This window comes from Myotis nattereri (assembly GCF_964212035.1).
Source record: "Myotis nattereri genome assembly, chromosome: 2".
In the NCBI taxonomy this organism is placed as follows: Eukaryota; Metazoa; Chordata; class Mammalia; order Chiroptera; family Vespertilionidae; genus Myotis; species Myotis nattereri.
The window spans coordinates 215,155,803-215,169,532 of record NC_138076.1 but is presented as its reverse complement, the minus strand read 5'-3'; the positions used below and the strand labels follow the sequence as shown (position 1 = coordinate 215,169,532).

The window sequence follows — 13,730 nt, the reverse complement described above, 5'->3', positions numbered from 1 at the left end:
CCCGCGAGCGCCCGCAGCCGTGCAGAGGGGACACGGGGGGCACCCCGCTGGGCCAGGGGTTGTGGATTCGGGTGCCACTTCCGACAACCCCCAGGAGGCGCAGCGCCTGTGGCCGGTGTGGGGACCTGGACGGGACTTGCACAGAGACCCTCGACGCTTCGTCCGCCTCGGGCCCTCCCAGCAGACCAGCGGCCGCCCCGCCCATTTCACAGGTTGGAGGACTGAGCCCCAGGAGGCAGCCCCGCCTGGCCTCCCAAATTCGAGTCCACGTGCCCAGCTCCTGTGCCCATTCCCAGGCCCGTTCAGCGCGGCTCTGAGGGACGGAAGGCGGCAGCGAGCTGTCGGAGCTGGAGGCCCGGGGAGGGCTCTGCGGGCCGGGGACGCCTCCCTGGAACGCTACTCCGCTGCTGGGCGGCTGGTCCAGCCCCCGCTGACCGTGGCCGACGTCCAGAGGAGCCGTGGGCCTGGCCTCCGAGGCCTGCTGCTATTTCTTAATTAGCCGAGTGGACAAAGGGCTTTTCATGAGCGCTGCCCGCTGGGCCGTCACATGGGAGCGTCACTGGGCTGGAGACAGAGTGGGCTTTGCCAGGCTTCGCCCGCGGGGCCTGCCCGGAGGACGGGCGGGGGAGGAAGACAGAGAAGGACACAGGGAGGGAGGTGCCCAGGCCCCGGCCCCGCAGGCAACCTGGCCCCGACCTCGCGGCTGCCAGGGGCAGCGGGACCCGGTGTCCAGGAGGAGGGGCCACTTCCACGGGACTCAGGGCGAGGCCCCGGGGCCCAGCAAACCTGGGCAGACGCCCCGATGCCCGTGCTGTCCCGGCAGCCACAGCGCCAGCTGGGCCATGGGAGCGGAGCCTGCACCCTCCGTCCCACCCACCGGAGCCCAGGCCAGAGGCGGCTGGCGCTGTGCTGGCATCCCAGAGGGGGGCAGGAGGCGGGCGGGTGAGAGCGGCGGGAGGGGGGTGGGTCAAGGAGTGAGTGCTCCTCCCTCGTGCCCAGGGTCTCCCCGAAGGTCAGGCACAGGCAACCCTGGGCAGCGGGGCAGCGGGCCGGCCTGGGGCAGAGCCACCGTCTTTGATTGCTCGGGGAGAAGGAAGAGCGCACGTCTGCAAAGTGTCCAGAATCCCGGCTGGATGTGCACATGCCAGGTGTCCACACGCCTGGACACGCACATACCTGGACGTGCACACGCCGGGATGTCCACGCATCTGGACGTGCACACGCCTGGACGTGCACACGCCGGGATGTCCACGCATCTGGACGTGCACACGCCTGGACGTGCACACGCCGGGATGTCCACACATCTGGACGTGCACACACCTGGATGTGCACACACCTGGTTGTCCACACGCCTGGACATGCACATACCTGGACATGCACATGCCAGGATGTCCACACGCCTGGACGTGCACATGCTGGGGCGTCTACACGCCTGGATGTCAACATGCCGGTCTCCCTGCCTTCATTCAAAAGGTTGTGAGGTTGGGGGCCCCAGAGGGGCTCCTGGGGGGTTTCCAGGGGGCGGAAGAGGTCTGGGCAGTGACTGCTCAACAGGTACGAGCTTCCTTTGGGGTGAGGACCAGGAGACCCTGCCGGAGACCCTGGTCATGTGACACCGAGCGGCGGGATGCACAGGAAACGCACTCAGAGAGGCTGATGGCACATGAGCCGCACCTCCGCGCACCGTCTTGAAAGCCGCGAGGACAGGCCAGCCGGCCTCTGAGAGCAGGCAGTCCCCGCCCGGACGGCAGCGCTTCCTGCGGCCGGCGCCAGGCCCTCACCCCCCTCCTCCAGGGAGGGCAGGCTCCCTGAGCCCTGGCCGGGACCCCAGGACGCCCGGAGCTCCGGGGGCAGCACGGCGCCAGGGAGAGGCCCGACCACGGCGGGTCCTGGCGGGGAAAGGCCCGCAGCTGCTGCCCAGAGGGGCCGCCCTCCTCCCGCGGCTCGCGCCCCCCACGCGCGATGACGGGACATCAGACTCACTGACACCCGCCACGCCGGCGCCCCGGCCTCAGGACGGGCGAGGGGAGCAGCGAGGAGCGGGGAGCGGGGGGCTGAGCCGGTCCCGGGAAGGGCATTAGGAAAAGCCGTTAATATGTAGTTAAAAAATCCTTAATCTCCGCGAGCATATGCCGCTCCCCTCATTTTGATCAACTTAAATGTAAAGCGTCCCCACGCCTCCACGCGGGCTCCACCGCCATCTGGTTAATTAGTCCTCGGGTGGCAGCCACGGCGCTAATGGGGACACCGCTGGGCCAATCGCGGGGCGGCTGCCACGCGCGCCTTTCTCCAAGGTTGCCGCTCCCCCGGCGCTCACGGAGGTCAAGCTGGAGGTTGTGGGGGGCAGCAGGCACAGGGTGGGCATGGCGGCAGGCACGGGGTGGGCACGGAGTGGGCATGGTGGCAGGCATGGGGTGGGTACAGGGTGGGTGTGGGCAGCAGGCACGGGGTGGGCACAGGGTGGGCATGGGCAGCAGGCACAGAGTGGGCACAGGGTGGGCATGGGCGGCAGGCACGGGCTGGGCGTGGCAGCAGGCACCAGGTGTGAGGCGAGGGGCTGGCAGGGCAAAGTCTCGGTGCTCAGACCCCAGGAGGAAGGACAGCACCCACACGGCTGAGGGAGGCCTCAGGGGCCCGCTGAGAGCTGGGAGGGAGCCCCGAGAGGGCCGGACCCTCCTGCTTGCCAATGTGCCTTCTTCCTTCAGACTCTGGCGCAGTGCCTAGCGGAGGCGGGGTGCTGGATGGGAGGCGGGGTGCCGGGTGGGAGGCGGGGCGCGGGTGGGAGGCGGGGCGCCGGTGGGAGGCGGGGTGCGGGGTGGGAGGCAGGGTGCCGATGGGAGGTGGGGCCGACCCTCTTCTAGCCTCTGTGGTTCCCCTGAAAAAGGGAATGACAGTGCCCACCTGGCAGGTTTGGGGGGAGACTTGTCGGGGGCGGCACAGCCCTGTCACAGCCCCGGGAACGTCCTGAGACGTGTCCTGGATGGACAGGGAGCCACACACCCAGGGGAGGTTCCCTTGTTGCCATGGCTGCCAGGAAGCTCAACGGGACGGAGGTGCTGACGGCCTGGGCACACGCTCTTCTCTCCTCATCCCCGGAGGGCAATGCTGGGTCCTCCTGATGTCACAGTGCGGCCAGGCCAGCGGGGGGCCCGCTCCAGGTCCCCGCTGGTGAGCAGGGGTACGGGACCAGCCCCTCCCCCTCTCCTGTCTCCCACCTTTTTGTGGCCGCAGAATATGCAGCTCTTGGCTGAGAGACCCTCCCCGGTGGACACGCGGTGTTCTCTGAGCCAAATGGAGCTGGGCCAGCACCTTCCTAGGGGTCCCAGCCAGAACCAGAACTGGAAGCAGCAAGGACTGGCCACGAGGACGCCTGGGGCTGGAAGGGAGTTCAGGCCCCGCCTGCAGTAAATGGACTAGGAAGTGGCTAAGGCCCTTCTACCACCAGGTACAACCTGACACAGCGGGTCCTCAAAGTCAGGGTCACAGAAGGGGCACATCCTATGTCCAGACCACCCCGTCAGCCTAACCAGCATCAGGCCTCAGTCGTACTCAAGTGTGAATGGCTGACGATGGCAGTTGATCTGGATTCATGTTTTCTGAATCTGCTCTTTGCAGGCCTCCAACCAAAATCAGCGGCAGAGCCTCGTTCATACTCAAGTGTGAATGGCTGATACAACAAACACAGCCTCCTCGAGTTCCCTCGCACCGTCTCCTCGGAGTCGGGTCTTGAGGACATCGTGCAGCATCCGTGTGGTCTGGGGAGGACCCGGAGAGCAGGACAAAGGCCTCTGCCCGGGAGGCAGGACCCGGAGGTCCCCACACCCCAGGCACGGGGCAGCGCTTCCCACCTCGGCCGCACTGGTCAGACAAGTGGACCACAGCCACCCCGTCCTCAAGGCGCCCCTCCTCCCGGCAGTGAGAGGGGGAACAGGGCCCCTCAGCCTGCAGACAGGAAAGGCTCGGCCGAGGAGAGGGGGCCTCCATCGCAGCGCAGGGAGCACCCGGCTCCCCCGCAGCCGCTGGGCCCCCAAATGAGCAGCGGGTAAAGGAGCCAGGATGCCGACAGGCAGCGCAGGGAGGGCGCCAGGGCCACCTCCGTTCGCCCAGGCCGTCCATCGGCACCAGCCCCCAGCCCTCGGCTGTGTCTGAGTTGCCCCCAGAGGAGAATCGGTACAGACGGGGCCACCGGGCTCCCCAAGTCCAGCCGCTGTGGAGGCCTCAGCGCGCAGTGGCAGCCGCGAGGGAAGCGCTCCAGACCCACCCAGCTCCAGGATGCAGCCCAGGCTCTGGCCACCGGTTCCCGGCTTCCCCACCTTTGACACAAGCACACACCACGTCCTGAGAGACAGCGCGCTCCTCCCGCAGCGGCCGCCAGTCCAGTCCGTCCGTTCACCGGAGACGGCGCAGCTCCACGCCCCGGCCTCTCCTTACCCCAGACTTCAACCGCCAGGGGTGAGGTCACCATGTGATTCCGGTTTGGATTTTGCTGAAGCAGGTGAGACCCGGGTGGAGACGAGGAGAAGCTGCCCCAGGGCCGTGGGCCAGGACCCCGCAGAGCCACCCGACAGCCTGAGGCCCAAGACACAGAGATGGGGGGGCCAGGGAGGGGCCAGGTCAGGGCCCCAGAGTCTCTGCAGGACCCCCCTCTGGAGCCGGCAGTTACCTGGTGCTGCCCACTCTGTCTGGCTCATGTTGCCCCAGCCACGGCCATGACCTCGCCCAGCCCGGGTCACCACTCGCGACCAGGCCCAGGCTGCCCCTTTAGGCTGCCCAGGTCAGGAGGGCAGGGCCTTCTACAGGCAGCCGGTGCTTATCTGCACTCCGAAGCCACGCCCCACTCCAGCCACGCCCCCTGCGGTGCACCCCCTACCCCCAGACCCTGAGAGGACCTGCCTGCACCCCCTGCACCCAGAGGCCTTCTAAGAAGCAGCTGTCTCCCCTGCCCCCAGGCCTACGCCGCCTCTCCCTGCACCCAGGCATCCCTTACCTGGAGACTCGAGCCTGGACCAGACAGGCACCCAGGCGGCTGGAGCCATGTTTACTCCAGCGCCGTCGGCCGGCTGAGCGCACCCAGCTGCGGGCCTGTGTGAAGGTGCTGCACCTGCCACAGGTGCCGGGAGTGCAGAGACCTGCGGGGGGGCGGGGCGGGCGGGCTGCTCACTGGGCCAGGAGCCTTGCGCATCAGTGGGCGTGGCACTGGGACTCGGCACACTCCCTGTCCCTCCCGTTTTCACCAGATGTGTGAACACCAGACGGATCCTCAGGGTCCCTGACCTCCCTTTCTCAGAGGACACCTCTGGCCACGCCCTGATTATCTTTGCCCCGCCCCCAGGTCCCTGGCCCCTCCCCCGTCACTGGGAGCCAGTCACACCCACCCAGAGCTTCAGCTCCGCCCCTTCCTTGGGCCCCACCCCCAGGCCCCTGGCCCCTCCCCCGACACTGGGAGCCAGTCACACCCACCCAGAGCTTCAGCTCCGCCCCGTCCTTGGGCCCCACCCCCAGGCCCCTGGCCCCTCCCCCGACACTGGGAGCCAGTCACATCCACCCAGAGCTTAGGCTGGGCCCTGTCCTTAGGCCCCGCCCCCAGGCCCCTGGCCCCTCCCCCGACACTGGGAGCTGGTCACACCCACCCAGAGCTTAGGCTGGGCCCTGTCCTTAGGCCCCGCCCCCAGGCCTGCCTGCTCCTCTCAGCTCAGTGGGGAGGTGCCAGGATCAATGAGTGTTTGTCAGCCAGTCAATCCCCAGGAGCCATGGTCAGCAAGCTGCGGCTCGCGAGCCACATGCAGCTCTTTGGCCCCTTGAGTGTGGCTCTTCCACAAAATACCACGTGCGGGCGCGAACGTACAGTGCGATTGAAACTTCCTGGCCCATGCGCAGAAGTCGGTATTTTGTGGAAGAGCCACACTCAAGGGGCCAAAGAGCCGCATGTGGCTCGCGAGCCGCGGTTTGCCGACCACTGCCCAGGAGCAATAAGCCAGGCCCAGGAGCTCAGCGCCTAAAACAGGCAGGAAGCGAGCCCCCAGGCACCCAGAGGCACACAGCAACCCGGGGAGGGGACCAGGCAGTGTGTGCACCTGGGCTCCTGGGAGGGGGGCTCTGACACTGGGTCAGCCTGACTAGGGGCTCCCTCCGCACAGCAGCAGGTGGAGGCCCTGTGGGCGTCACAGAGAACGAGAGAGGCCGGTGTGCAGGGGGGGCACCCACACACCCCGGGCCGATGAGGGAGGCCCTGGCCAGGCCAGACAGAGGGATGGAGAGCCTCCCTGGGCAGGAAAGACCGGCTTCGGGACGCCCGGGCGACAGGAGTGAGGGAGATGGTGAGTGGGGGAGGGGAGGCTGTGCAGAGCTGCATTCTTGGGGGCTGTGTGGGGGCGGGGCCAGCGGGAGGCAGAGGGACCAGGGACCAGGCAGACATGGCCAGGAGAAGCGGGGCCGCCAGGGAGAGGAGAAATGGAAGGGGGCTCAGGGCAGTCCTGGGCTGCACCCGCCACCGTGGAAGGCACCTGCCATTCAGAGGCTGGGGCGGCTCTGAGCCCAGCACAGGATGCCTGGCCCGGGCCGCATGTCCACTCCCCACCGCCTCTGCTGACCACCCAGCCCCCGAACGCCAGCCCGGGGCTGCCACTGGCCGTCTCTGTGCCCAGCTCCCTGACTGCAGCTGCAGGAATACGTGGAGGCTGGGCCTCCGCCTCCTGCGGACGCCGCCAGCCCTGCCCCTCCCGCCTCCTTCTCAGCTGGGCAGGGAGCCAGGTCCCTGCTGGGCCCACCAACCCCCCACGGCAGGCAGACCCCTCAGGGACACACCAGGGGCCCAGGCAGGCGCCCCAGGAGAGGAGTGAGGCCCCTCAGGCACACCGTCAGGGGAGTCCGCCCAGGCCCAGGCCCAGGCCTCCACCGCGAGGCTGCCGCTGGCCCAGGGGCTCGGAGAGGCGCCTCCCGCGAGCCAGGGGACCAGGGCACCTGGGAGTCCCGCTCCCCGGGCTGGAGACGGAAGGGATTCCACACCCGACAGCTGCCAGCCACGCTAACACATAAGTAACCGTTACAGAGCCTCGGGGAGCCCCCGCCCCACTCGCGGGGTGACAGGGAGATGAGAAGTGTCCCAGATCCTCTGCCAACTGCTGGGCTGGCCCTGGAAACGGAGCCACCAGACAGCTGCGCCGGGAAAGCCGTGCCAGCGCCACGCTGATCTGGAAGGCGGGGAGCAGGGGTGCTGGGCCGCGTGTGGCCCCGGGGCCCCCGGGAACCTCCAGGCCAGCCCCGGGCCCTCCCTGAAGTCACAGGCGCTCCAGGGCGGCCACCCCAGACCCCGGTGTGGCACCCGAGAACGCGTGCAGGCCGCCGTCAGCCACGTCTGGTTTTGTTGTTAATCCTCACCAGAGGGTACTTTTTCAGGGATTTTTTTAGAGAGTGTGAAGGAGAAGGAGAAACAGAGAGAAACATGGATGTGAGGGACTGGCTGCCTCCTGCATGCGCCCTGGCCAGGGCCGGGGATGGAACCCGCAACTGAGGTACGTGCCCTTGACTGGAACTGAACCTGGGACCCTTCAGTCCCTGGGCCGAGGCTCTGTCCACTGAGCCACACCGGCCAGGGCCCAGGGGCCGTGCAGCAAGGGAGGCCCCAGCTCGCCAGCTGCGTGCCAGCGCAGCCCCGAGAGGGCAGCGAGACAACCCCCCAAACCAGCAAACGCAGCAGCCCCACGGCCTCTCGCTCTCCATGGGCTCCGTCAGCCTCCACCCCTCACCCCCCAGCCCCCACCCACAGGTGACCGTCCCCCTAGCGAGCCTCCTCCGCAGCCGCACCCGCTGTCCCCCATGTGCCGACAGGTGGCACTCGCCGGGTCACTAACAGCGGAGCGCAGCGTCCCCTGCCAGCCGGGCCCTGGAACCAGCACAGCTGCAGGCTAGATAAGGAGACAGCGCTTAATGCTTGGCTTTTCCCTTTTCCGGAGCCCCGTCATCGTAGCCTCTCCCCGTGATTACGCCGTAAGGTCACCTGGAAATACCTCCGCCACTAAGGTGGGTCCGCATGTTCTATTTGGCGGCTGCGGAGTGGCGGGTCCTGGGCGGGGGATGCCGGAGCAGAACTGGGCCGGGACGCAGGTGTGGAGAGCTGAGCAGGCACAAGGCCCGCCGGTGGGTGCGCTGCCCTCTGTGGTGCCAGGGAGACCTGGGGGCCTGAGCTCTCCCGCGGTGTCACCGGGGACAGGGAAGGGGGTGGGCCCAGGGAGGGGACAGTGGAGGCAGGCAGCCTGGCTGGCCATCACAGAGGGACATGGTCCGAGACCCTCTCCGAGTCCTCGCGGGGGCAGAGCGGGGGCATCGGGGCAGCTCACAGGAGCCCCACGGAGAGGCAGCACGTCCTTCTGTGGGCGAAAGACCCGAATGGCGCTAACACATCCTTTACTGCAAACAGCAGGAGATGTAACAGGACCATCAAGGGGTCCGGGCACCTGGCACGACTTGAGCCAATTCGGCAGGCACAGGGTTGAATCACGTGGGCGTGTATTCCAATCCTGCCGGCAGCAGGGAGAGCAGCAGGTCGCCCACAAACATCTGCTCTGCCCCCCAGGAGCCGCTGCTCACATTGGGCAGAAGGACAGAGATGACCTGGGAAGGAGGCACAGGGTGAGCCAAATGGGCCGTTCACAGGTTCTGGGGCTGGAGACTTGCAAAGGCCTGTGGGTGAGCAAAGGCTGGGGGTGAGCAAAGGCCGGGGGCCGTCAAAGGCCTGTGGGTGAGCAAAGGCCGGGGGCCGTCAAAGGCCTGTGGGTGAGCAAAGGCCAGGGGTGAGCAAAGGCTGGGGGTGAGCAAGGCCGGGGGTGAGCAAAGGCCGGGGGTGAGCAAAGGCCGGGGGTGAGCAAAGGCCGGGGGTGAGCAAAGGCTGGGGGTGAGCAAGGCCGGGGGTGAGCAAAGGCCGGGGGTGAGCAAAGGCCGGGGGTGAGCAAAGGCCGGGGGTGAGCAAAGGCCGGGGGTGAGCAAGGCCGGGGGTGAGCAAAGGCCGGGGGTGAGCAAAGGCCGGGGGTGAGCAAAGGCCGGGGGTGAGCAAAGGCCGGGGGTGAGCAAAGGCCGGGGGTGAGCAAAGGCCGGGGGTGAGCAAAGGCTGGGGGTGAGCAAAGGCCGGGGGTGAGCAAAGGCCGGGGGTGAGCAAAGGCTGGGGGTGAGCAAAGGCCGGGGGTGAGCAAAGGCCGGGGGTGAGCAAAGGCTGGGGGTGAGCAAAGGCTGGGGGCCGTCAAAGGGCTGGCGGCTCTGGTCTCTGCCACCAGTTGCCCATCTTTCCGTGATCAGGGGCGCTCCCGGACGGGGAGGGGGGGCCGCATTTCCAGGTGAGCCCCCAGGTCCCGCGGGCACCTCCCAGCAGGTGAGCACGCGCCTCCTTTAACCAGAACAAGCCGTCACGGCCGACAGGGCAGGGGTCCTGCTTCTCCCAGGTCCAGCGGGGCCCCGGCACCTGGTTCTGCCCGTCACAGAGACAAGGCGAGAAGTGAACTCTGAAAGGCATCGCTCCGTCGAGCCTCCGGTTTCCGCCTCCTCTCCAAGCACCCAGACCTGCACTCGGAGCGGAGAGTGGCATCTCCTCCTCGCCCCTGGACACGCCCCGAATTCGCACTCAGACAGGAAACGCCCGGGGCCTGCGCCCCATTCACATTCCAGTGGATGAAGGAAGCCTGAAGCTCTGTCACTTCTTCCCATCGTTCCGCCAAGGCCAAGATCAGTGAGACACTGTTCCGTGTGGGTGGGATTTATTGGGGGAAATTCATGCCCAAAGCACAGGCACCCTGCCCTCCCAATCCTCCAGAAACTTAATTTATTTAAAATATATTTTATTGATTTCAGAGAGGGAGACGGAGAGATAGAAACATCAATGATGAGAGAGAATCACTGACTGGCTACCTCCTGCACACCCCCCTACTGGGGATCGAGCCTGACCGGACTCGAACCCTGGGCCCTTCAGTCCATAGGGCGATGCTCTACCCACTGAGCCCCACCAGCTAGGGCTCTGTGGAAACTTTAAACACAGCCCTTCCTCCCGCCGCGTCCACGCTGGGGACCTCTGTCCGCCCAGGCGCTCCTCACAGGGGCGTGCAGTCCTCGCGGGAGCACCGTGGCTCCACTGTTGGATGAAATACTGCGGCCGGTGCCCGCGTCACGGCCCAGCGTGTAGGCGCCCACCCCCACCGTGTCCCTCGGCGATACCACAGCCAACGGGTTGAAAGCTGGTGTGCAAAGCCCACAGCGCAGGGCGGTCCCATGACACCCACCACCACGCCCGGGCCGCCCTGCGCTCCAGATGTGCAACGGGGTAGGTGACCTGAGCCCCGGGGCAGAGGTCTGCCAGGACAGGAGGGACCTTCCACTGTCTCACGCACGCCCATCGCTGCCCACGTCAGCCCCGCCACCGACCAGCCCGCTGCCCACGGACGCGCCCGGGGATGGAGTCAGCGTCTTCAGCAAAGACACGCGGCCCCCCTTCCTCCGCCGCCGCTTTTCCTGGCAATTCTTCCCCAATTGGAGAAAAATGACAAGGCTGTGTCACTATAGCAACTAACCTAATTGGCGGGCGGGCGGACTGCAGGTCTTTCTCCAGCCAGCGGGTGGCGCCCCTCGCCTGAACCGGGCCCGGAGCCGGCTGCACAGAAGGACGGCCTTTCCCCCGCCAAGAACGGGGAAACCAGGCCAAGAAGTAATCCGGTTTCCTCGCAGCAGCAGCAGCGCCAGGAAACGGCACCTTGCGCGCTGCTGCGAGGCGCACAGACGGAACAGGCCGGGAAATTGAATCCCGGGGACGGCGGCTCACTTTCCCTAATTAATATGATTCCATGTATCTGCTCCGTAACACGGACGCGCTGGGCGTGCTGACAGTCCCGACTGATAACAAAAACGGTTTACAAGCAAGGATGCTAACGCTCTTCCTCCCCAGATGCGCTGGGAGAGAGGGCGGAACTCAGGGCCACGGGCACTGTTTCGGCTGCGTTTCATTGGCCTTTTCCAGCCTTAAAAAAAGACAGAGAGAGAGAGAGAGAGAGAGAGAGAGAGAGAGTAGTTTTTCCTCCCCAGGACGCTGCTCCAAGCTGTGGACTATGATGATGTCTGTTTTGTATTTTAGGGAAATGTTTTCATTGCTCTGAGTGCGTGCCTGGGGTGTGTCGGGGACGCCACCAGCCTGTCAGCCACCCCACTGCACACACAGGGAAGCACCGTGACGGCTGACCGAGCTCCTGCTAAGGAACGATGCCCGCTGTTCCGGGTGCAACTGTTCGCAAATACCTGGTGCTGGTGGAAGACCCATTCCAGAATCCGCGAGGCTCCGGAAGGCCGCTGAGCCTGTGAGGGGGGCCCTGGCCTCCCGGTCCCTCATCGGAGCCGCCGCAGGCCGGTGGGCTCTGACCCCTGACTCCCGGCAGGCCTGGGCCAGGAAGGTGTGAGTGTCAGGGTGGGTTCCGGGTCTGGGGGTGGAGCGGGCAGATCCCACACACTGAGCAGGTGGGAGTGGGGGGGCCCCGGCTGGGCGCTGGGGTGTGCGCTGGGCTGTGGAGTGTTGAAGCCACGGGGCCGGGTGTCTGCCCTGAACAGCAACTGGCAGCTGCTCTTCCCCCCCAAGGAGGCCTGCTCCAGGCCAGCTGCCCTCACGTTCTAGGCATGGCCCCAAGGACGCCGCCGCCAGGGCTGCCAGGGATGGCGCCAGGGGCTCAGGACGCTACAGTCCCCTCCCCAAACCCTGCTGAATGCACCCCTCCAGCGATGCCACCAGGGAGGACGGGCAAATGGCACCTCTTTCCGCAGCGGAGTGTATCTGCCTCGAACCCTCTCCACATGAGCAGGAAGCCGAGCCAGGGGCGCTGGCGGTCGGGCGCAAACTCGCTCCAACCCCAGACCGGCTCCTGGCACTCGGCCCAGGAGCGTTTTCCCGGGGGCGCTGGCGGTGCCACCTGGCATTCAGGGTCACAGCCCCGGCTCCTTCCACTCCGTGACCCTCCCCGGAGGTGCCCAGCAACTGCAGGGAAATTCACAGCCTCGCTGGACCCAGCAGGACACTTCCTGCCCTGGCACCGTCACCTCGCGGTCTGAGGGCTGGCTGTCCAGCCCCAGGACTCGGGGACCCCGCCTGGGCCCCGGGCTCCATGGCCCCACAGTCTCACTGGGGAGAAAGCGAGAGGCTCCGGCAGGAAGCGCGGACGCCCCGGCTGGGCTGCAGGTGGTGACTGGGGAGCCTGCTCTGCTGCCTCTTTTTTTAAATTTTTTAAAGAATCCATGTTTTCCCACCAGCTCCGCGCCCCTGGCTGGTCCAGGACAGGTGTCCCCAGCACCCGTCCTCTCTCCCCACGGAGATGGGCACCAGGAGCCCGTGCCAACCGGCCAAGCCTGTGTCCAGCACGGTGACCCCTCCCCACCGCCCCCACCGCCCCACTCCAGCTGCGCCCCGCTCCGACCACCTCCTTCTCCGGGACCTGAGCCTGTGCCCGGGGCACAGCCCACACCCCACTCGCCCCAGCCGACCTACAGCCGGTTCCGGACCCCGTGAGCCCACAGGCGCCCCGGTCCCCCGCCTGAGCCCGGCGCCCCCCAGCCCGCGACACCCCAGACCCTCGCCCGCCGCTGGGGCGCCGCCTCAGACCCCGGACGCCCCTGGAGGGATGCCCGCGGCGGGACCCTCTCCCGGCACCACCTGCTTCTCTCCGAAGAAGCGCCTGTCCCCGTCCCAGCCAGTCCCGCCCGCCCGCCCGCCCGGCCCCAGGCGCCCGCTCCGCTCGGCCACCACGTCCCCCTCATTCTCGGCGGGAAGCGCTGGGCCGGGGGCTCCGCGGACACCCCCAGACCTGCCTCTGTCCCCGGGGCTCGGGGCTCGGCCGGGAAGTCTCCGCTGGGCTCGGATCGCCGGCCTGGGCCGAGCAGCCGCGGGCATCTCCGGGGCCTGGCGCCGGGGCCGACTCCGAGCCGGGGGAGGGGGCTCGGGCCGCGGCGCCGCCTCCGCCTCCCATGCCCGGGCGCCGGGGGCCGGGCGGACCCCCCTCCCGCCCAGGCCGGCCGGCCGGCGCCGGGGCCGTGCGCCCCGAGATCGCAACTCCAGGCGCGGGTACTCACTGCAGTAGGCGACGAGCAGGCCGGCCAGGATGACGAGCGCCCAGAAAGTTGAGGACACGCCGGGCAGGGCGGCCGCGTCTTGCCGGCTGCCGGTCCTGGGCGACGGCGCCATTGGGGCCGCGGCGCCCGCGCGGGGGGCAGCAGCGCGTCTCAGCGGCCGGCCCTGCCCGCGCCCCCGCGCCGGCCTCCACGTGCGGGCCCCGCGCGCGCCATCCGCCGCCGCCGCGCCCGGGCTCCGGCCCAGTGCGCCCCGCGCCGGCTCGCCCCGCGCGCGCCCGCCCCGCACCCGCGCCCGCGCCCGCGCCGCCCCGCACCGCCCCGCACCGCCGAGCCGGGCACGCGGCCGCCGCTCTGGGCGTCGCTCAGCGGCGGGTGGGCGCGCGGCTTCCGTGCGGGGAGCGCGCCCCGTGCGCGTGGCCAGGCCGCGAGGGCGCCGTGGGGGCCGCGGGCAGGGCCTGGGGCGGGAGGCGGCGGAGCGCGCGGGGCCCCAGCCGCGCCTCGGGCTGGCGGGGAGGGGGCCGGGCTCTCCCCGCCTGGGGCCCCTGTGGGCGGCGGGGCCGGGGCAGCGGAAGTTTGTGGACCTGCAGGCCCGTGGCGCGCCCATCCTCCCAGGCGCGGCCTGCAGAGCCGGTCCCGGGTCGGCCTGG

The 13,730-nt window shown here is 68.3% G+C and overlaps 1 protein-coding gene across 1 annotated transcript in view; it reads right to left on the bottom strand.

The window, feature by feature from the left end:
* Positions 1–13,240, bottom strand: part of TAFA5 (TAFA chemokine like family member 5) — an 86,243-nt gene extending 73,003 nt beyond the window's left edge. The window contains exon 1 of the mRNA XM_081082460.1: positions 13,084–13,240. Within this exon, the coding sequence (XP_080938586.1) occupies positions 13,084–13,195 (112 nt within the window). The 5' untranslated portion in view covers positions 13,196–13,240. The remainder of the gene's footprint in view (positions 1–13,083) is intronic.
* Between the last annotated feature and the right edge of the window lie 490 nt (positions 13,241–13,730).